The sequence below is a fragment of the Eretmochelys imbricata genome, chromosome 6 (assembly GCF_965152235.1).
Source record: "Eretmochelys imbricata isolate rEreImb1 chromosome 6, rEreImb1.hap1, whole genome shotgun sequence".
Lineage (NCBI taxonomy): Eukaryota > Metazoa > Chordata > Testudines > Cheloniidae > Eretmochelys > Eretmochelys imbricata.
The window spans coordinates 90,943,676-90,965,832 of record NC_135577.1 but is presented as its reverse complement, the minus strand read 5'-3'; the positions used below and the strand labels follow the sequence as shown (position 1 = coordinate 90,965,832).

General features: G+C 45.4%; 1 protein-coding gene across 1 annotated transcript in view; it reads right to left on the bottom strand.

Moving 5' to 3' along the window:
* Positions 1-22,157, bottom strand: part of TTLL5 (tubulin tyrosine ligase like 5) — a 207,789-nt gene that overhangs the window by 139,796 nt on the left and 45,836 nt on the right. The window contains exons 13-18 of the mRNA XM_077819170.1: positions 17,355-17,436; positions 15,258-15,319; positions 8,183-8,274; positions 1,964-2,077; positions 1,378-1,469; positions 847-909 (exon numbers count right to left, since the gene is read on the bottom strand). Coding sequence (XP_077675296.1) covers positions 847-909; positions 1,378-1,469; positions 1,964-2,077; positions 8,183-8,274; positions 15,258-15,319; positions 17,355-17,436 — 505 coding nt within the window. The remainder of the gene's footprint in view (positions 1-846; positions 910-1,377; positions 1,470-1,963; positions 2,078-8,182; positions 8,275-15,257; positions 15,320-17,354; positions 17,437-22,157) is intronic.

Sequence of the window (22,157 nt, the reverse complement as noted above, 5' to 3'; positions counted from 1 at the left end):
ATTGAAGGATCTTCCAGTTGGAGCCAAAGGGCCAACAAACATCCCTCAAAGCACAAATGCAAGTGAGACTTGGACATAAGGCTAAAATTATATTCCTGATGCTGGGATACCTGCTATAAGGGGCTCCAATTATGATGCCCCATCACTCCTCATTCCCAAATGGGCTTTCTGTGGAGCCCAGGCCAGGGAGAGAAAACTATGGTGGGCCCAGACACAGGACCACTGATGATGGGTGCAGCTTTTAGTGGAGGTCCACACAGTAGCATGCATTGCTGTGTCTTTCAGAGTACAAAGTGGAGAGGCAGGGCTTCCAACAGTGCTTGGAAAAGGCTTCAGTGCCTACCCTACAAGAGGGAGCATTCTGTAATGTGAAGCTGAATTCAAAGCAAGGGGGATAAGGAACTGCTGCAACCTCTGTACAACCCTCAGTGGCTTCTAAACCCGCAAACATCTGTATTCCTTGTTATACAATGCCACTGAGCATTACTCATGCAGTGCACCCTCCTCCTCTTTCCTCCCCTGCCCCGTGGTTGCTTTCCCATGCCCTTTGCACACCATGCTGTGCATCTCCTTCCCCTCCTGCAAGTGTCCGAAGATGGGCCTCTCCAAGCTTTAGGGACCCTATGAAGACTTTGTTTGGAGGGACAGGTAGGTTTGTATTCACTGGCGTACTGAGGAAATAGTGTGTGGCTATTCCTGCCCTTGTAGGCCACAGCACAGTGGCCAACAATATTGTAGCTATTTAGAGCTACTCCTCTTTGCTCTATTTCAGTCCCCTCTGTCCCTCTCCCAAAAGGTGTTCCCCCTACAGTGCAGGTCGCCAGAGCCAGCTGTCCTGTTTCCTACCTGTCCTGGAAGAGACGTATTGCCAGCATATAATTCATTGTTGTCTTGTGCTCTAAGTAGGATCTGGAAAGGCAGGTGGAGGGGACTGATTAAAGCTCAGGCCAACACAATGAAAAGGCAAAGGAGGCCTTGCACAGAAAGAAGACATTCATAAAATACACCCCTAACAGAAAGGCACTGAAACAATATGGTGTAATCAGACAGGCAAGGAGAGAGGAGAAAGGCAGTCACTGTCTAGCACCTAAACGTTGGGGGAGACAGACACAGTATGTGGTCAAAAAAAGGAAACCAGGACATAAGGGAAAAGGAAAAGCAGAACCTAGTGTCACCCAGGGTGAGGTCCATTGTGTACCTGTGGCTCTGAGGGTGACACACAGCATGCATTAGGGTAACCAGAGGGAAGAGAGGGAGTTGACAGTGCTGTCCCCGATCCCCAACCACTAACCTGGTTTTAATTCACATACATGTCCTATAACCTAAAACAGAGCACCAAGGAGACACTGAGCCAACACACTGTGGATTTCTCCTCACCCATAAAGATCCCATGTTAGTGGCGTTGGGAATATCCGGATGAAACCCCCTCTCCGCTCATTCTCCTCCTTCACTCGACGCAGAACTTTTATCTGGGATCAGAGAAAGGAACAAGAGCCAAGTGAAATAGATACTAGGACTGAAAATTATCCTCAGGGCAGGGCTTGGGTTCCAGAGGATGAGGCTGCCATTAACCCTGCAGTTGTGGGAGTGACTAGTGTACATTTGACATAATTATACAATGTCATCCTACATGTAGGCACTGAAGGATCCTACGGCTTTTTAGAGCATATGTGCACTCTTGGCATAGCAGGGGGAGGGGCTCTTCCGGGATAGAGCCACTATTATCAGTAAAACTCAGCAGTTTCACTCAGAGAATAAACCATTTTCTAAAAGGTCTCCCTTATCACTTTTGTTTGTCCCACTCTGGGGCCAGACAGCTCTCTCATGAGGCAGTGGATACTTGGCAGCAGCAATTATTAATCCAAAATTACATTGGATTATTAAATTACTTGTGTTCCCCTCATCCCTACATGTTGTCCCAAAGCCAAGGTACATACAATATCAGGTATTTAACAGCACTTACCTCCTCCATAGACAGACCCAGCATGGAGCCACTTTGCTTTCCGGCTACTTTTTCCCTGCCTGAGGGCATCACGTTTTTCACCTCAGCATCACTGGCAGACAGAGGGCGGGCACGCTGTAGAGACATAGATGTTACATAGATGAATCCAGATGTTACTCTTTCCCCTCTCTAAACTTATTTTAAAAATTAATAGCTAAATTCAAATTCCAAGCCCCCATGCTCAGCAGAATCCACGCTCCGGGGCACCAGAGCCAGGATTCACACCCCTAGCCTCCAACTACAGCAGGATGTACACCCCATTGGGCACTAATGTCAGGATTCACATTCCCAGTTTTTGAGAACAGAAGGACCCCAAGCATTAGTGCCAGCATTCACATATCTCACCCCTTTGAGAAAACCATGACACATACCCCAGAGGCACTGCAGCCAGGATTTTCACTCCGAGCCCCCATGCACAGAAAGATTCATACCCAATGGGCATCAGAACCAGGATTAACAGTCCAAGGCCCCAGGCAAAATGGGATCCCCATCCCAGGGGCACCAGAGTCAGGATTCACCCTCCCCGTCAGGCTGCGAGGACTCTAGTAATTAGCTAGTGAGATGAACTTGTGGGAGAAAAAGGCGAGACATTCAGTTCAATATCCATCATGCTCTCTTCTCAGCTCACAAATCTGAAAGACCACAATCTGATGCTCCTGGGACTCAACAAAAGACCTTTTCTCCTCATACAGCCATACTCCACAGCCAAGAGGCTATCAGTATTATCACAGACAAGCACAGAAGGCAAAGAAAGACTTGAAAAGCAAGAAACTAAAGAAGGAAGCGTTTGCAGAAGTTCTAACAAACAAAGTCTTAACCTGAAGTCAGTGCCTGATAAGTCACAACAGATCAATTGATGAGCCTGGAATCAAAAGTATTTGCAAAGCAGCAGAACTGTCAGGTCCTAAGAAACAGACAAAAACTTAGATCACTGTGACCGGACACAATCTGACAGGATAGTAGAACAGTTTAACTGGGCCCTAGGCACAGCTCAGGTAGGCTTCCTCTGTAGAAAGATACAAAAAAGACTGAGCCCAACTCATTCCTCCAGATGGCATTCAAACCACCTCTTAGTACAGAAGTGAAAGAAGAATCGGGAAGTAACTCAAAATTGATTAAACCTTGGGAGTAATCCCACAGAACACATACTGAAATGAAGATAGTGCAGGATCCAACTGCATTCTTATTTGTAAGGATCATCTGAGCTGATGACTAAAACAATAGAATTTCATTGTGGCAACCTCCACAGAAACCACAAGCACAATGACAGAAGCGGAGGATGAAGCAGCTGCAACAGGAATTGATGTTGCACTGGAGCAGGCTGGGTTGAGCTACTCAGAAGCAATTCATGTGGTGAGAACCAGAGGGACAGCTCACATAGCAGGTGCCAACTGAAAATGTTTCATTACCACCTATTGAACAGTGATTAGAAAGGAAGGACCTCAAAGAGATCTGGCTGGGGGAAAAACGAACGAGTAAACAGGAGACACTAGAGTCATTGAATTTAAAGCCAGAATGGACCACTTGATCATCTAGTCTGACCTCCTGTATATCACAGGCCACCAACACCACCCACTAAACCCAACAACCACAATTAGACCAAAGTATACAACCCACAGGAAACCAGACTATTATGTGCCACGGGTATAGAATAGGAGAGACCGAGGTGCATCTGTGCCACAGGCCCCTGCAATGGCAGAGAAAGGATTAAATGAGGTATACCCAGATGATCCTGGCAAGTGACCCACACACACAGGCTACAGTAGAAGGCAAAAAACCCCAAGATCACTGCCAATCTGACCTGGTGGAAAATTCCTTCCTGAGCCCCAAAATGGTGATCAGTCAGGCCCTGAGCATGTTGGTTATTCCATATCCTTTCTCCCTGCATTCGCTTCCCTATGTCATCACTATCAGCTCCTTTGCCTCAATATCTTAACTCTCTAAAACCTTCCACCATCCATCCACTTCCTAAAAACCCTTCCTTGACTCCAATATTATACCCACCACATCAGAAATGATTCTTAAAGAAAAGATTAGGAGGGAATTTTTCATCTTAAAGGCTTTCCATGGCCCTATCATAGAATCATAGAATATCAGAGTTGGAAGGGACCTCAGAAGGTCATCTAGTCCAACCCCCTGCTCAAAGCAGGACCAATCCCCAACTAAATCATCCAAGCCAGGGCTGTGTCAAGCCTGACCTTAAAAACCTCAAAGGAAGGCGATTCCACCACCTCCCTAGGTAACGCATTCCAGTGTTTCACCACCCTCCTAGTGAAAAAGTTTTTCCTAATATCCAACCTAAACCTCCCCCACTGCAACTTGAGACCATTACTCCTTGTTCTGTCATCTGCTACCACTGAGAACAGTCTAGATCCCTCCTCTTTGGAACCCCCTTTCAAGCAGTTGAAAGCAGCTATCAAATCCCCCCTCATTCTTCTCTTTTGCAGACTAAACAATCCCAGTTCCCTCAGCCTCTCCTCATAAGTCATGTGTTCCAGTCCCCTAATCATTTTTGTTGCCCTCCGCTGGACTCCTTCCAATTTTTCCACATCCTTCTTGTAGTGTGGGGCCCAAAACTGGACACAGTACTCCAGATGAGGCCTCACCAACATCGAATAGGAGGGGGACGTTCACGTCCCTCGATCTGCTGGCAATGTCCCTACTTATACGTCCCAAAATGCCATTGGCCTTCTTGGCAACAAGACCACACTGTTGACTCATATCAACTCCTATCTATCCCTGGAGGTAAGTCAGTCTCTTCCCTGCAGATGGGGAAAACAAGCAGAAAGGGGAAGTCAGTTATTCAGCATCAAAGCTGAAACTAGAACTCAGTCGTTTCTGGCTCTCACCCACGTGCTCAATTCTACAGAGACAGTACTGTTGTCTAAGTGCTGGAGAAAAAAGCTCTCTAATCTTCTTTACCTCTTGCCCAACAATATCCTCTAATATTTCGGTGTAAGGTTCATTCTGATCATAGTACAGAAACCTCTCTCCTCTGTGTAGATAATGATTTCAGAAGGTTCTTGCTCCCTCCTTGACCACAGTGCATCTTTTGAAAAAACTGTGGACAAGACCACCTCCTAGACCTGCTTCCAAAGACGGGCACATGCCTCTGAGTCCCACACCATGGTCCTACCCTGACCTAACCATCCATGGCAGCTACTACAAGATCACTCCCGCTATGGAACTTTACGATTCAGCACCACTCTTTTCTTTCAATCTTACCTTTACCGTTAACCTTAGCTTTGCCTTATGCTGAGGACATACAACTCAAAATATCTTTTAACACCTTTAACATATCCTTTCTTGTCACCCTCTCAGCTCATCTTGCTCTAGTGCATTTGTGACTTCAACTCTTGTTTCAGATGGCTGTCTCAAGGACAATAATTATTTCTTCTCTTGGGCAAGAGAAGCCATTTTCCAATACATATCTATCTCCTCTAGCCTCCTTTACACAGACCTCTTTTGTCTCCGGCCTCCATGACCTAGACAAAATCCTATACTCTTCTCCACCCACAACTGTGATATTGCTCCCATTTGCTACTGCCTTCATCATCGCCACCCTGACTACTGCAGTTTCCTTCTCTATGGCCTCCCCGAATCCCAGCTCTCCAGGCTCCAGCATGCAAATGCTGGTGCCACCATCTTGCACCTCTGTGGATGGATGATCACACCAGCTTGACTTTTTAAAACAATCTTGCCCTGGTGAGAATCTTCTCCCTACAGTTCCTGCCATCTGGAATAATCTTCCTATATCTCTCCATCTCCATTCAAATCTCAGATGAAACATCTTTTCTCCTTTACCTCTGAATCTCTTTACCTGGGCTATTTAGTTCTGCAATACATTCTGGGATAATTTGTATCAAAGGTATTATAAAAGATAAATTTTAAAATTTTATCTTTCACATCAGTAAATTAAGTTGAATGAAGCCCAGTACTTACCAACTTTGTGTTTGTTAGTCGAGACTGCACAGAGACAGGGCACTACAAGAGACAGATAACTGGAATAAAAATCTCATGTTCTGCCAAGACACCTTCACCTCTGACAAGGTGGGAGCTAAAAAGTCCCAGTGAATGGTAAGGTGGTCCCACCACCTCCTTTTCCGATTTTGCCTATGTCCTGCACAAATGCATTCTGCATCACCTCCACCCCCAGCAACCATAATAATCACCTTCAGGCAAATGCTCAAATGTTTAGACCTTCGGAGCACATGCACAATCCACAACAGAAAAGACAACTCCACGTGACAGAAGCAACCAACCTATCTCAATTGTCAAGACCAAAGTTATCTTTTTTGTACTAGATAAATATTTTTCATCTGCATTAACATCTACTAACCATTAAAGGAATAGATTGATCTAAGCATAAGAAGCTACAGCTCCCCCTTTACTGCTTAAGATTCGTTGAAAAAGCTGTAGCCCAAACCAATGGTCCGTTACTAAGAGAGCAGGTAGTTGCTCCATTTCTCTGGAGGGTACCAGTGCTCAGGGAGTCAACACAAAGAAATCACATAAGGGACTGGCAGTGCATTATGGCGAGACCCATGTTATCATCTTAAAGTCACCAATCCTAACCTCATTATTTCCTACAAATGAAACTTCCCCTGATTAAGCTCACAAACTATCCAAATTTCTGAGATAATGGAGGAGCTGAGAATGACCCAAAATTCCCTTTGCAGTTGAGACCAGGAGTGGAAGAGGAACAGATGATGAAACAGGAACCAGGTCAAAAGGCATCCAGAAAAGAGCAGCCCCCCAAAAATTCTTGGGTATTGGAGACAGGCCTGTGCCCATCTCTGCTCAAGAGATCCTCTGTAGAGCCCAGGAACCCCTGTTGCATATCCTTACTCATTATCCTACAAGGGTTTTCCTGGTAAGAGAAGTGAAGGCTGAGGTACCATTGCAAAGAGAGGACAGTCCACTTCATGGCTACCACTCAGCACTGTGAATCTCTGTACTTTTCAGCTGGCCCAGAATTTACTCACCATTTACAGCTTTTATGAGAAATCCATTCTGTAAATTCATAACACCTAAAAATCCAATGCTTCAAATACATCTCCATTTTCCTAATCTCTTCACCCTGAGCTATGCGTGTGCATTCAAGCAGGAGTTCAATGACCAGTGGGGTCTGCCCTAGCAAAAAAAGTTACTTACCATTTAACTTGTTTCCTGAATAAATCGCCACTTGTAGACAGTGGCTCCCACAGGGTGGTCCAAGAAAGTCTAGGTCAAGGAGGAGAAGGCACGGCAAGGCACTCCTTCCCTCTGCCTCAAAATGTGGTCTAGAAAGTCATGGAGATCTATATTGATTCCCACTTGTTGAATTGGATATGGGAACTGGAGCCTCAGCCCGGTGTCCTTATGTCCAATGGAATCTCACCTCACCAGTTATTCTCACCCCACAAGATAATTCCAGGTCCAGATTTTGGCTGAACTGAGTTTTGTGAGATGTACTTTACCACAATTCATATAGAGTTTTCCATGTTCTGAATCTGTTTCCAGGTAGATGGAAATCTGAACAGAGAAAGATTTCCATCTACCTGGGCTCCAGTCACAGACTATGCCACAGGAAAGGTCAATTGCAGCAGCACAGTGGCCAACTGCAGGCAGCCCACAAACTCTCAATGAAATTAAAACCCTCTGATTTAAAATTCTGTGCACAGTGCTTGTGAAGTGAGAAATGCCTCTGAAAAAACAAATGGGCTGGGAGCTCCCCACTCCATCAACATTTGTGGGATCCATCTGGCTGACAGAGAGAGATGAGGGAAAAGCAGACTTTCAGAGCTCCAGCATTTTAATAGCAGAATGGACACTGGACATTCACCAGGAGCCATATGAGGTCTCAGTCCAAAGGGATAGGAGATGAGAGAAACCAGGGGCAAAGGAAAAATAAGGCTCTAATTTCAAATATGAAAGCTCTTTCTGCGTCAGATAAGGTCTCACAAATGCTCAAAAAGCTGTGGGATTCTTGAAGCTAGTCACCCACAACGAAGCTGGCTGGGAGACATAGTACAGTCGCATCCCATGAGCCTCCTCTTCTACAATTGTGCTAGGATTCCAGGGGCCTCACTACACTCACTTGCAGGCTCTTTCACCTTTGGGCAAAACTGATTAAAGCTGCTGTCCTGGTATTCTCCTCAGAGCTGCAACACGAAGTCCTGGGTTGCTGAACTTGCTTACCTGAGGCTTCTGAAAGGGATTTCTTCTGGCTGACTCTGACGAGTGTTGGGCTACCCGGCTTGACCGCTGGCCCAGATCCTGGCACACAAAGCCTGTGGAAGTTGAGAGACATGTGAGAAGAAGAGGTTACTCACCTGGTACAGCAACTGTGGTTCTTTAAGATGCATGTCCCCCCCATGTCCACTTCACATGCATGTGCACCCCATGCACCTTTGACTGGAGATTTTTACTAGCTGTGTCCATTTAACCCAAGCAAGGGCCTTACATGCCCTTGTGCTCACAATACCATGTCTATATTGAGCTGTGCAGATGAACTGTGCTCAGTTCCTTTTCTACTGCAAAGTCTCACCAAGGAAACTCTGAAATAGAGAGGAAGGAGGGCAGGGAATGGAACATCAGTAAGGGGATACACCTCAAAGAACCAGATACTGCACTCCTCCTTCGAGAAGTAACCCTATGGGTACTCCACTTCAGGTGATTCCAGAGCAGTATCCCCACAGGGAGGAGGGAGCTCCAGAGTCATGTCCAGCACTGAAGACAAAACCACATTGCCAGCTGCTACATCAGATGTAAAGGCACGGACCAAGGCCTAATGTTTGGAGAAGCTATGTACTGAAGACCACATAGCAATTCTGCAAATCTCAGATACTGGAACATCTGTAAGTAATGCAAAGGATGCTGACTGCAACTTTGTAAAGTGCACTAACACCCTTGAATTTTAGGTTGAATGCTAGCTGCACCATAACATGCAAAAATACACCGAGAGATCCACCTCAATAGCCTACTGGATGGAGATTGTAGATCTTTTAGATCTGGCTTAAATGGAAGTAAGTAGTCCAGGAGACATCTGACATTTTTTGGCCCTATCCAGATAGAAGGCCAATGTTTTCCTAAGATGCAAAGTATGAAAGGAAGCCTCCAGCTGAGAATTATGTGGTTTTGGGGGAAAACTCGGTAAAATGAATGTATTGACTAAGATGCAACTCAAATGACACCTTAGGTAGGAATTAGGGTGTGAACATAAGGAAACCTGGTCTTTGAAGAATACCATGAAAGGATGGCCTGTCATTAAGGCCCCAGTTTCTCCAACTCTTCAGGCTGACGTGATGGCTATCAAAAAATACCATTTTCATAGGCAGGTGAAGAAAGGAACCAGTTGCCATTGGTTCAAATGAAGGTCTTGTTGAGACATTTAAGAACTATATTGCGATCCCAAGTCAGATTAGGGTCTTTCATTTGAGGGAAAAGGTTCCCAATAACTCTGACTTTCATCAAAAGTTTTGGGTGAGTGAACACTGAGAAATGAAAGGCTGTTATGGTGGCCAAGTGAACCTGGACCAATCTGGTTGATAATCCTGTTTTCTTAGGTTCCAGCAGGTAATCTAAGATAATCAAGAATGAGGAAGATGTGGGTGCAAGTCACTGGAGTTCACACCACTGGCTAAATCTATTTGAAGGTGAGTATTTTGGGTAGACCATTTACTACTTTTTAACAACACCTGTTGTACCTCCACAGAACAGGCAGACTCTAGTCCCACAAACCATTGAGGAGCCATGCCCCAAAACAGAAAACTCCTAGGCTGCGACGAAGCAATTGACCGAAGTCTTGGGAGAGGAAATGAGGGACGATCAGAAGCTTGATCACTGGACAGAGGGACAAGTTAAAGGTAAGAACGCCAAGCTTGTCTCAACCACATTGGGAATCTTAGAATAACCTGGCTTTATCCCGTCGGATTCTATTAATCATGCTCAGTTTATAGAGGTGGCAAAGAAGTCCACTTCTGGAAAACTCCAAGTCTGAAATATGCCTTGGAGGGTCTGAGAGTCCAACTCCCATTTGTAGGCCTGGAAGAAGCACCTGCTGAGAGCATCAACCATAGTGTTTTGAATACCAGGGAGGTAGATTGCTGAAATGCGTATGCAATGGCTCATGCACTAGTACCTCAACATTACTGCTTCGGCATCTGTGGGGGGCAGGGGGAAGACAAATCTCCCTCCTCCTTACTGGATTACATAAAACATGCAGCCCACATTGTCCATCATGACTCTGATGAGAGGCAGAAAATAAGGACAGGCAATTCTGACTGCCCTGAGTTCCAACAGGTGATGTGGAAACTGGTTTCTTGAGGCAACCATCTGCCCTGGATTGTATGAGCATCGAGATGAGCTCCTCATCCCAAAAGGCTACTTCCATCATTATAGTGACCATTAGAATCAGTTGGAAAAAAGGAATGCCTGCACCAATATTCTGATGATCTTTCTACCAGTCTAGGGAATCTTTCAACTGGCAGGGAACTGAAACCTGTTTGTCTAAGCTGCATCTCTTTGGTAACTAGACTGCTCTGAGCTATCCCTTGAAGAATGAAGGCACAACCTTGCATAATCTTTTGTAAAAGTACAAGCTGCCATGTGACCTAGGAGTTGGAGGCAGTTTCTCACTGATATTTTAAGGTGCTCAAACAATCTTGGCTAGACCGAACATTATGAATCTGTCCATATGAAGGTAGGCCCTGGACCTCAATGAATCAAAGGATACCCCTATAAACTGTATTTTCTGTACCGAGGTCAACGTGGATTTTTTTACATGGAGTTGAAGACCCAATTCCAGGAACACCAAAATGGAACTCTGCATGGCTGACTGCACTGCTTTGTAAGACCAATCCTTGAAACGACCAATCATCGAGGTACAGAAATACTAAAATTGCCTCTCAACAAAGCTAAGTGGCCACTGCAAATACTTTTGAAAAACACTCTTGGAGCTGATGAGGAGCATCTAGTATTGAAAATTATCCTGGCCTAAATCAAAAACAGGTATCCTCTGTGAGATGGATGTATCACTTTATGGAAATAAATAAGTGTCTTGTAAATCGATGGCTGAAAACCAACCCCCTGAATTTAGTGAAGGAATTATAGCCGTCAGAGTTACCATCCTGAACTTCTGAGACTTTACGAATTTGTTTAGTAGCCTTAAATCTAAAATCAGTCTCCACTCTCCAATTTTCTTTAGTATAGGAAAAGTAGCTTGAGGAGAAACCCTTTCCCTTATTTTGAGCATGAACAGGCTCTATCACTCCTAAATGAAGAAGTGAGTTTATCTCCTGTCTCACTAAGAACTTGTGACAGGGGTCCCTGAAAAGGGATGGGTGGGGGGGGGTGGAAAGGAGGGAGGGAGGAAAAGGGAATGGTGTAGCCCAATGTTACAATCTCCAAGACCCATTTTTCTGTGATAATCTGTTCCCATGCATGTTGAAAATGGGTAAATCAGGGTCCAAATGGGGGAGGTGGGCAAATTGTTGCAGATGTGAACTAAAGATGGGGATGATTCAAACCCTTGACCAACCCATCAAATTGGTGTTTTGATTCTGGCTGAGTACTTGGGCAACACAGATGAATAATTCTTTTCCTCTAATCTATATTTCTTCCTGGTGGGCCCAATGTGTCTTTGGAACCACAAAATTGGATTGGCCAGTATCTCTGGGTGCTTTGTGACCTACTAGGTTTTCTTTTGTTCATAGGGGTATACACTCAGAGATCGTAATTTGGCTCTGGAGTCTTTCAAAGTGTTCAGGGACTTCTGTGTTTTCTGAAAACAAACTTCAGACCATCGAAGGGGAGGGCCTCTACAATTCTCTGGACTTCTCAGGGAAAGCTGGACAGTTGGACCCAGGATGCCCTGCGCATAACTACCACCATATAGATATGGAATGTGCCATGGCGTCTACCACATCTCAGGACTCTTGAAGGGTGTCTTGACCAGTAATTGTCCCTTAGCAGTGATGGTCTGAAATCACTCTCCTTGGTCTAGTGGAAGGTGCTCAATAAAAGCAGTAAATTTCCTGTAGTTTGTGTAATAATATTTTGCCATGAAAGCCCAGTAATTCTCAATCTGAAATTGCAGGGTCACAGATGAGTAGGATTTCCAGGTGGTTCTGGTCTGTCATACAGGATTGATTTGGTATGGTGGTGTTTTCCCCACTCATTCACCACATCAGAATTGGGTTGGGGGTGGGAGAATAAAAATTTGGAGTCCTTGGTGGGGATATACTTTTTATTTTTATCTGCCCATTGGCAAGATGGTACTGTTGCTGGAGTCCACCAAACCATCTTCACCAGACCCAAAAGTGCCTCATTGATAGGTAGTGAAAATCTGGTTGGTGTTGCTGACTGCAGAATGTCCATCAACTTGTGTTGTAATTCTTTGACCTCTTCAAGTGGTATCGGGAGAGCGTCCGCCACCCGTTTTATGAGGTCCTGAAATTGCTGGCTATCATCAGCCACAGATGGTGATGGAGGCATAACCACGTCATCCGGAGACAAGGAGATGGTGATTTGAGGGGTACCCTTCTCGTCTGCCCTAGCTTCCTGTTCTCTGAATGTCTCCTCCTGTTGAGGAATGGGCTGAGGTAGAGGTAAATGTCTCTCTCTTGTCCCAGTGAGCAAGACTCAATACCTTGGGAAATTGTCATCAGTATGCTACCCAGGGGTCCCATTATGGTCACTGAGGGGGTCCATATAGGAGAGGGGTGGCATTCAAGGCAGTTCCCACCACCCATGATGTCTTTCCAAAAATTCCTCTCTGAGAGTGTCGAAGAGTGGGTTCCTATGCAGACAGATAGGACAGCCCTGCACTCAGAGAAAAGAGACTGAAAAGGTCTCCATCATCATCCTCAACATCATCCAGTGGAGGACCCCAGCGGTAAAAGGTGGTGAATCAGGCAGTATTGAAGATAGGAGTCCGTTGACTAAATGGGTCTTGATTACAAGAGGCACTCAGTTCCCATGAGCACTGGAGACTCCTGTTCACCTGACACTGATAAATCATTCTTCAAGTACCAAAATGTTTGTGGTACCAAATGGAGAGACAGTACCAATATGATGGTGTTTGTGTCTGTAGAGATAGATGGTACTGAAGATTTAGAGTGCTCCGAGGTGAGTGCCAATGGAGTTAGACACTTAGGCTTGCTCAGTACAGAGGAACCCATCGGGGAAGGTGCTGACAGTAAAGCTGTGCGTCCATCAATACTGGCCTGGAGGAATGGTTCTCCTTGCCCTCTTGTCTGAACAGTACTGACGCTTGGTCAGAGCAGTGTTTGCTCTTGGAAGAGATTCAGGGCTATCCAGCCCTGCTGCTACCAAAAGAGTCCTTTGCCTTTGCAGTACTAAGCCAAGAAGCTGAAGTTTTTGAAACAGTTGAACAACTGGGAGACAGAAGTCTTTTAGGAACAGGCTCCTTAAGAAGGAAGTTGAAGCTCCTCTTCCTGGAATCCTTCAAAGAAGTCTCTGGAGTCTTCCCCTTTTGGGGGGAAAGCTGAACCAATATCAAAGGGGCGCTGGATCTTCCCAGAGACTGGTGTACTGGCGGAAGGGGGTGTTTCCTGATCTGGCTCTGAAGCAGGGCAAAGGGAAAACTCTATCATTAGTAGCCTCAACTTAATTTCCCGGTTCTTGCTTGCTTTGAATTTAAGGATCTGACAGAAGTTATGCTTCTGAGGGACGTGCAAATCTCCAACGCAGCAAAAGCATTTGGAGTGGTTGTTGCTAATCAAAATGGCCTCCCAGCAAGTGAGGCAACATTTGAACCCTGGTGAGCTGGCCATGCCTTTCTCAAGACAGACAAACCTTCCCAGAGGGAGGGGACGGGAACAGAAACTAATCCTCTCAACTACTAAACTAACTAGCAAACTATCTAAAAACTAAACTCACTAATAGGAGGAAAAACAAATTTTTAGTTGAAGCACATTCAAGGCAGACATGTTAAAGCTCCATCTCAGGCTGAGACAGTTAAGAAGAAACTGAGGGCAATTCATGCATGAACCCCTACATAGCATTGGTTTGGGGCATGAGGGTGTGTAGGGCACATGCATGGGTCGAACCGATGCTGCTAATCAACATTTCCAGTTGAAGGTGTGTGGGATGCATGCACACCTGAAGTGGAGCACCTATAGGGACACTATTCCCTAGACCACCTTTAATTTCTGGGAGAGTTGGCCAGCCCCTGAAACACAACCTAACGTTCCTACCAACAGTTTTATCAACCATGAACCCAGGGGTGTGTGTTTCCCCGAACAAGGCCCAAGAAGTCTTTTTTCCTCAGTATGTCTCGTTTTATTTAACTCTCAAGTCCTCCCCTCTTCCCCCAATGGCATAATATTTCTGGCTGAGAACCAGAAAGGATGCCTTTAAAAAGCCAGCATTTAAAAAGAAGGGTTGCTAAAGAACACAGACGAGTGCCCTCTTGCATTCAGTGGCTAAGCATGCTGTATTGGTGACATTTTTCTACCTCTTTTTGGGCCCAAAAAGTAAGACACCAAAAACCAAACCAACACCTCTCAATGAGTAATGTAAAATATTAGCCGTAGGGTGCTCTGCTAGCTAAACACTGCTACACATTACAATCATGCAGTTTTTCACACCCACAATTCCACATTTGTACAGCCTAATCACAATTTACTAACACTGCCTTCACTTTGGAGCACTCAACCCTACAAACATTTTTTCGTTTCTCTAACTCCCTGAGTAGGCTGTAAAATTCAGTCACTCATTTTGGGGAGTCAAGGAAACAGACAGCTTCACAAACCAAACCAGAGATTTCAACACATTTAAGAGAACGAATTACTCAGCCTGCACAACAGCGGTCCACTGGGTAGCATCTCTTCTGGTCCCCTTCACATCTAATACATTCACCACCATTCCCACAACTTATTACACCCTGACCCACCACTGAACACTCATCACAACACATCTCCACATACCATCTTGTTCTACAATCCAACACACTAACTCACCTCCTGTCCAAATACATCTGACAATCCAGAACATGTACCCACATACCCTCATAGTATAACTATCCAATACATCATATCCACCCACCTACAATTCCATCCATGCAACTCAAGATACACACCATCCCCATAACTCAATGCACCCACTCTTCTTAACTCAACACCCCCATCCATTATAATACAGACACAAACCCCAAAACCTGACACATCTACCCAAGCCTAATACAATACACCACACAAAACTGCACCTTAACATGTAGTAAAGAGGCATGTTAAGTTTCTATTGCACTCACCTACAAGGGTAAACATGTCCGAAATCATGCTAGCTTTGATCTTCAGGTCCAAAGGAGCATCACTGTCCCCATATGCAACAAGAGACAGGAGGAGTCAGTTATTTGGCAATTCATGGAAAGCATCAATGTCCAACACAGATTCCCTTTCATCATATTCCCAGTGGATCAGTTCTCAGAGCACAAATAGAATGGAAGATATGGGGAAAGTCTAGTTGATTATCTTTGTATCACAAAAACAGTCAATGAATTATGTCTGCCTCTAAACACCGTATCTGTTCCATTATAATCCTCTCCCACATTCCCTTTGGGCATCATTTGGGGAGGGCTGTTAGCTCTTCTTGGGAAGAGACCGGCTTTCCATGTATCTCTACAACACATAGCAGAATGGGTGTTATTGCAATACTAATGTTAAGCAGTAACCACCCATCCATATAAAATGACAGATCAATGGATGCTAAGGAGCAGTGAACAAATGATCAGAGAAAGTAAATGGACCCTGCAGCGGTCAGATAGAAGGGGAAATACAAAGCATGTATGTACACAGCTTAACTGAAAATCATCTGGAGTGAAAGACAGGCTAAGCCCCTGAGGCCCTGGCAGCCAAGAGTTCTTTACTGTTGGACCATAAGGAGACTATGCTCTGCAGTTCTGTGGAAGATGAAAGGGGTACAGAGGCTGGCATCAGTGGCAAAGCAGAAGGAGAGAGGAGGGTATGCAATAATACTAGGACAGGTATGCAGGCATGTATGTATGTATGGAATGGATCAGAAAAACAATTTCAGTGGCCACAATCTGAATGGACTTAAGACATGGGCAAAATGGGTATTGGGGAGGCTAGAAAGGAGGATGTTCCAGTAACAGATAAGAAACTGTATGGACAACAGTTCATAGCTGTGTGGACAGGAAGGGACATATCTCTGATGCATTGTGGATCTGGAGACAACTTGTGTGAGAGGAGAAGAAAAATGAGTAGTCAAATAGGACCTTAGGTTATGAGATACATTATTAGCAATAATAACAAAGAAATAGTCAGAAAGCAAACAGAACCCCAACTGGACTCCTTCAGAATGCCTGCTGCACCCAGGTCAATATGAAAAGGAACAGCAAAGGAGATCCACTCTGTAAGTCTGTCAAGGTTCCTCCCCCCACTCTGAACTCTAGGATACAGATGTGGGGACCTGCATGAAAACCTCCGAAGCTTACTTTTACCAGCTTAGGTTAAAACTTCCCCAAGGTACAAATTAATTTTATCCTTTGCCCTTGGAATATCCACTGCCACCACCAAACTCTAACTGGGTTTACTGGGAAACGTAGTTTGGACACATCTTTCCCCCCAAAATCCTCCCAACTCTTGCACCCCACTTCCTGGGAAAGGTTTGGTAAAAATCCTCACCAATCTGCATAGGTGACCACAGACCCAAACCCTTGGATCTGAGAACAATGAAAAAGCATTCAGTTTTCTTACAAGAAGACTTTTAATAGAAATAGAAGTAAATAGAAGTAAAGGAATCACCCCTGTAAAATCAAGATGGTAGATACCTTACAGGGTAATTAGATTCAAAACATAGAGAATCCCTCTAAGCAAAACCTTCAGTTACAAAAAAGACACACAGACAGGAATAGTCATTCTATTCAGCACAGTTCTTTTCTCAGCCATTTAAAGAAATCATAATCTAACACATACCTAGCTAGATTACTTACTAAAAGTTCTAAGACTCCATTCCTGTTCTATCCCCGGCAAAAGTAGCATACCGACAGACACAGACCCTTTGTTTTTCTCCCTCCTCCCAGCTTTTGAAAGTATCTTGTCTCCTCATTGGTCATTTTGGTCAGGTGCCAGCGAGGTTACCTTTAGCTTCTTAACCCTTTACAGGTGAGAGGATTTTTCCTCTGGCCAGGAGAGATTTTAAAGGGGTTTACCCTTCCCTTTATATTTATGACAAAGCCCATTAATAATGGAACAATATACCATGGATTTCACTCAGCCATGCCCGCCCAGGGCATGCACTTGGTGTGCTGCACTTAGTGTGGTCAGAGATTCCACCATTGGTATTGAGGTCCCAGCCCTTCCATTTCTTGAAGCTGGGAATTACTTACCAGGCCAGGGATGGGGATAAGTTCACCTCCAGTAGCCAGGGCTTGAGAGTAGCATCAATCAGGACATCAAAACCATACAGCTCTGAAAACACAAATGGTGTCTCTTTCATACACAATGCCCCAGGGAGCCCAGAAAATGCCCAATTTGAGCCTCTGTTGGGGCACTCCTGCCAGCTGACTCATCTGAGGCTTACTGATCCCTCTAGCTCAGATACCCTCTCAGATGGGAGTCTGGCTTCCCTAGAATGGGAGTTAAAGATACTACCAGCTCTGGGGGAGTCCAGAAAACTAGTCCCAAGAAAACCTGGAGAAAGAAGGATGAGAAATGGAGGAGCACAGGCAGGAACAGCAAACAAAAGTCGAAGAGAGGAAGAATTAGACACACATGCCTCCCCAAGACCTAGCTGTCCAGACCCTAGCATGTGCAGAATTATCTACATTTTCACACGCAGAGGCATAAAGCAACACAACCAAATCATCCCATCTTCCAACACTTCCACTAACTACACTTTGTTTCCAGGATCCTGTTTAAAACAAAAAATTCACCCTCCTTGCTCCATGTCTTGGCCTAGTCTGCCACATGGATCTCCATTCTTTTTACCATCAGAACCTCTCCATCTACCCATCTAGCACTAGCTTTCCCTCCGTACTCCCACATAATCCCCAGGTGGGTGCAAGATCCTTTTTCTCTGCAGCTCCTGCCACTTTGACAGCCTCCCAGTAACTTCACTTTACTGATGCTCCACACTTTGTAAATCACTGTTAAAAAAAGCCTCTCGCCCTATCCTCTAAAATGCTCTCTCACTCAGAATGTATTACATGTGCTAGATGCACTCCTCTCTAATAGGTCAGACTAAAGCCAGCTTCCCATTCCAAGACTGATTTTATTTCATTCTATACAGCACATCCTCTCATTTTGGGACACAACTTACAAGAAAGATGGTACACAAATATGACTGAAATAAGTTGGCACCAAGACAATTTCCTGGAACAGTACTAAGTGTTTGAGAGAGTTAACATCAGTGCAACTTATGCACATTTTTTTAAAATATTGCAGAACATGGGATTGGCACAGGAGAAGGATTTCCATGGTTTTAGAATTGATCAGTTCCCTAATGCGTGGAATGAGAGCAACAGAATTACTGTACCATGCTGCTCTCCTTGAATTCTGGCCCCAGCGTTTTGTCGCCTACCTGACATTCATGCCTGGGGAGCAGGACTGTTTGACAAGATCCGCCTTTGCAGGCAGCTGTTCAAGAGCTCCTGCAGCTTGCTATAGTAAGCTACTGGGGGGACTTGGAGGAGAAGGAAACAGCAGCACAAATTGTGAATGTTGCCTGCATGTTCTTCTGGGCCCTGTAGCCAGACGTTGAGTGGGAAGCAAAACAGCACAGAATCAATCAGTTGGTCCAGCCCAAGAAAGTTAGGCTGATCTGCATCAGGGTTTCTTGTTTCCCAGGCTGGGAAGGCTGTGGCAGGGGAGAGGGAAGGAGGAAGAGGTTGAGAGTGTGAACATTTAAGGCTTTTGAACAAGAAAAAAAATCTCATGGATAGGATAAGCACATTCTTCCAAAAGACAGTCTAGGCCAGAGTGAGGACCCTGTAGTTCCCAGTGTACAACAAAACCTGAGGGACAGCCAAGCAGCTAGATGGAAAAGATGAGTGGGTCAATAGCAACTGCTGGTCTGCAACCTTCCACCCCCTAAGCCAAGAACTAGAGAATGGCTTTGGTTTAGACTGGACATCCTTTCCCCTGCTGCCTGGTTGTTTCTTCCATTCTCTCCTCCTGCCCTTCACAGTACCTTAGCTACCAACTTCACTTTCCATGCTTCTCTCTCCCCATCATTATCTCCCACTCTTTTTTCCCTGTTTTCCCATCCTTCCCCCCACCCCCTCAATGTCCCATCCCTTCTTTCCTTCACTGCTATATATAAGTGAAACTAAGAAGACACTTGCTAGTCAGCACCCTGATTGTTCTGCTTGTATTGCATCCCTTTCCCCACCCTTTGTCTTATCTATTAAGATACTAAGTTCTCTGGGGCAGGAACCATGTCTTATGTGTTTTTGAACATTGCTGTTGCTGATTTATATGCTGGTCTTACACTTATAGAGAGGATGGGGCACGTGTGCCTAACAGGAACAAGATTGATCCCTTTTACTTTTACAGGGCATGCACTGGACCAAGGAGACAGTACCACAAATGCTTCTACACAGTTCTGCAAGAGAAGAGTGAGCTAGAACAGGGGGCATTGTGATCAGGTGTTTGTTTTCTAAAGGATCTATACACTCTTGTGCACTCTCTCTCTCTAAGTAAAGAGCAATGGTGTTTTAAAATCCAGTGTCACATCTGTGTGTGTTATATGCTATACCTATCACACTATCCGGAAGAGGTGAACTGTAAATCTAGACCATTCTCACAGCTGGAATTTAAGATATGGGAATATCTGGGGGGTTAGCACTGGTCCCAGGGGCTGGAGAGCTGGACTAAGAAGTCTCAATTGTCAGGGGAAGTACTAGGCAGATGACCCACATCGCATGAATGTGCCTAGAGATCAGTTATGGGCAGGGTCTGGACTCCATTCAGACTCTTGATGCTTAAAGCAGCAGTTGTCAACCAGGAATCTGAGGCCCCTGGGGGGCCGCATGCTGGTTACAGGGGGCCACAGGGCCCTGCAGCTGAAGTGTGGGGACCCCAAGGCCCAACACCCCGTGGGGCTGAAACTGGAGCAGAGCCGTGGGGGGCTCTGAGCCCAGATGCCCCTTGCAGGGGTAAAGCCAAGGAGCAGGATTGAAGCTCCCAGTCTAAAGTCCTGATGCCCCTGCAGGGCAGAACCGCACCCCAGGCAGCTGAAGCCCCAGCTCTCTCCTGCCTGGTGGCTGAAGTCCAGAAGCCCTGCATGGCTAAAGCTTCAAGCCCCTCCTGTGGCTGAAGCCAGGAACGCAGAGGCCCCCCGACGGCCCCTGGAGTTTTTATAGCATGCTGGGGGGAGGAGCCTCAGAAAGAAAAAGGTTGAGAACCCCTGGCTTAAGGCATATGGGGACTTTGTGTCTGGATCCCCTCACAGTAGTTTGATGAGAAGTCCAACAGACGGAGCTCAGTTAAAACTGAGATACTCGGCACAATGGGCATCCTGACACTGGCTGAGAACTACTGCACACAAATCATAGGTAAAAAACTCCAGCATCCCACATCTCCCAGAAGTGTTTCATTAGCCTATGTCGCAATTTGGAGAATGAACGAGGACGATTTCACGCCGAAAAATGCCTCACTCTCACCCCATCTTTTCTTCTTCTGCAGGCAAAGATACTGAACTCACATGTAAGCAGCATGAAGAGGGGAAGCCCCTGTGAGAACACCAGAGAGCAAAGGTGTCTCCTCTGCAGCTGTAGCCAGGTTGTCACTCCCCATTGTAGAGGGATCAGAGAGAGAGAGAGAGCGCGAGCGAGCGCGCGCAGACGGATTGAAAGAGGACTGTATTCTAGGATTTTTCCTTAGTTGTGGCAAGGGCAGCATCAGGTCTGTGACAGCCCATCTTGCATCCCTAATGTTGAGGAAATAGGGGGAGCTGGCAGATGGGCAACCAGGTTTCCACACCTCAGATCCTTAGCCTACTCCCCTTCTTCAGCTACTATGAACCACAAAAACCTATTTCGTCCTCACACAATTTCAAAGGCTCTAGCAAGCTATCAGAAGGCAGTGTTTGATGCCAAGACTTAGGAACATGAGCTCCCACTCAGCAAAAGGATCGCTGCAACTAGGGCTCCCAAACCCACCCCACCAGAAGGCTCAGGGATATCCCCCTCCCTTACAGGGGAAGGGAAAGCTCTCCTGCATAACTAATAGCAAAGCAACACTTCTCATTCTTTACCAGCCATCCTCATGCAGTCTCCTGGAAGGTGTGAGGTAGCCCTAGAGTCCAGACACAGCTCAGCTCCCCAGACTCGGCTCTGCAATTCCCATAAGGAAGATGGGGCTTAGTGTTCAACATAGCTAAGCTACTCTGAAGAGGACAGCTACATTTCTTTTGACCCCAAAGAAAGTTCAGAGCTGGCTAACTGCTGCCTCCACCATGCTTCCATTCTCAGCATTCTACAGCATGAGAAAGAGGGGACATCTGTCTATCCAGGTTCTGCTACAACACTAATCTCCCTAACAGCCAGGTGACCCTCAGAATTAAAAACAAACAATATCACACTCCTCTTATGTAGGAGTGAGTCAGTTGATTAGATAGCAGGAGGTGTAACTATGAGGGAAAGCCATACCAAAGCAAAGTTTTAGATTTAGTTCCAAGTTGTGTGAGGTCCAAAGTTGTCACTCTCTTTTGAAGGAATTTCAGACTAGGTCCAGTTCCCATGAAAGTGCACTCACAAGACTCTCATTATTTCTTAAGTTTAATTGATTCAGTGGAACAGAGTCACTGTGGAAGGTTACAGTAGCAGGAGCGGTGAACTTTCAAGCAGTTAGGACCAATCTTATAGAGGGCTTTAAATATCAGGACAGGGACTCTCATTCACTCAAGAGCCAAAGCAGGGAGAAGAACAGCAGGGTGATGGTGCATAACCAAGGCAAGCTGCTGCATTTTATACTAGGTGAAGCTTTTCAGCAGGAAGGAAGGATTTATTCCTAGATAATTGTAATAATCAGGTACAGAAGGAGGGACGCACCCACACACACACACCTTATCAAGAGCTGCAACAATAGCATGGCTGCTTGCAGATATAAGTCAGCATTTTTCTTTCATAATAGCTATTTAGGCCTCCAGTTCCACTGAAGAGTCAAAGAACTGACTTAATCCAAGAGCA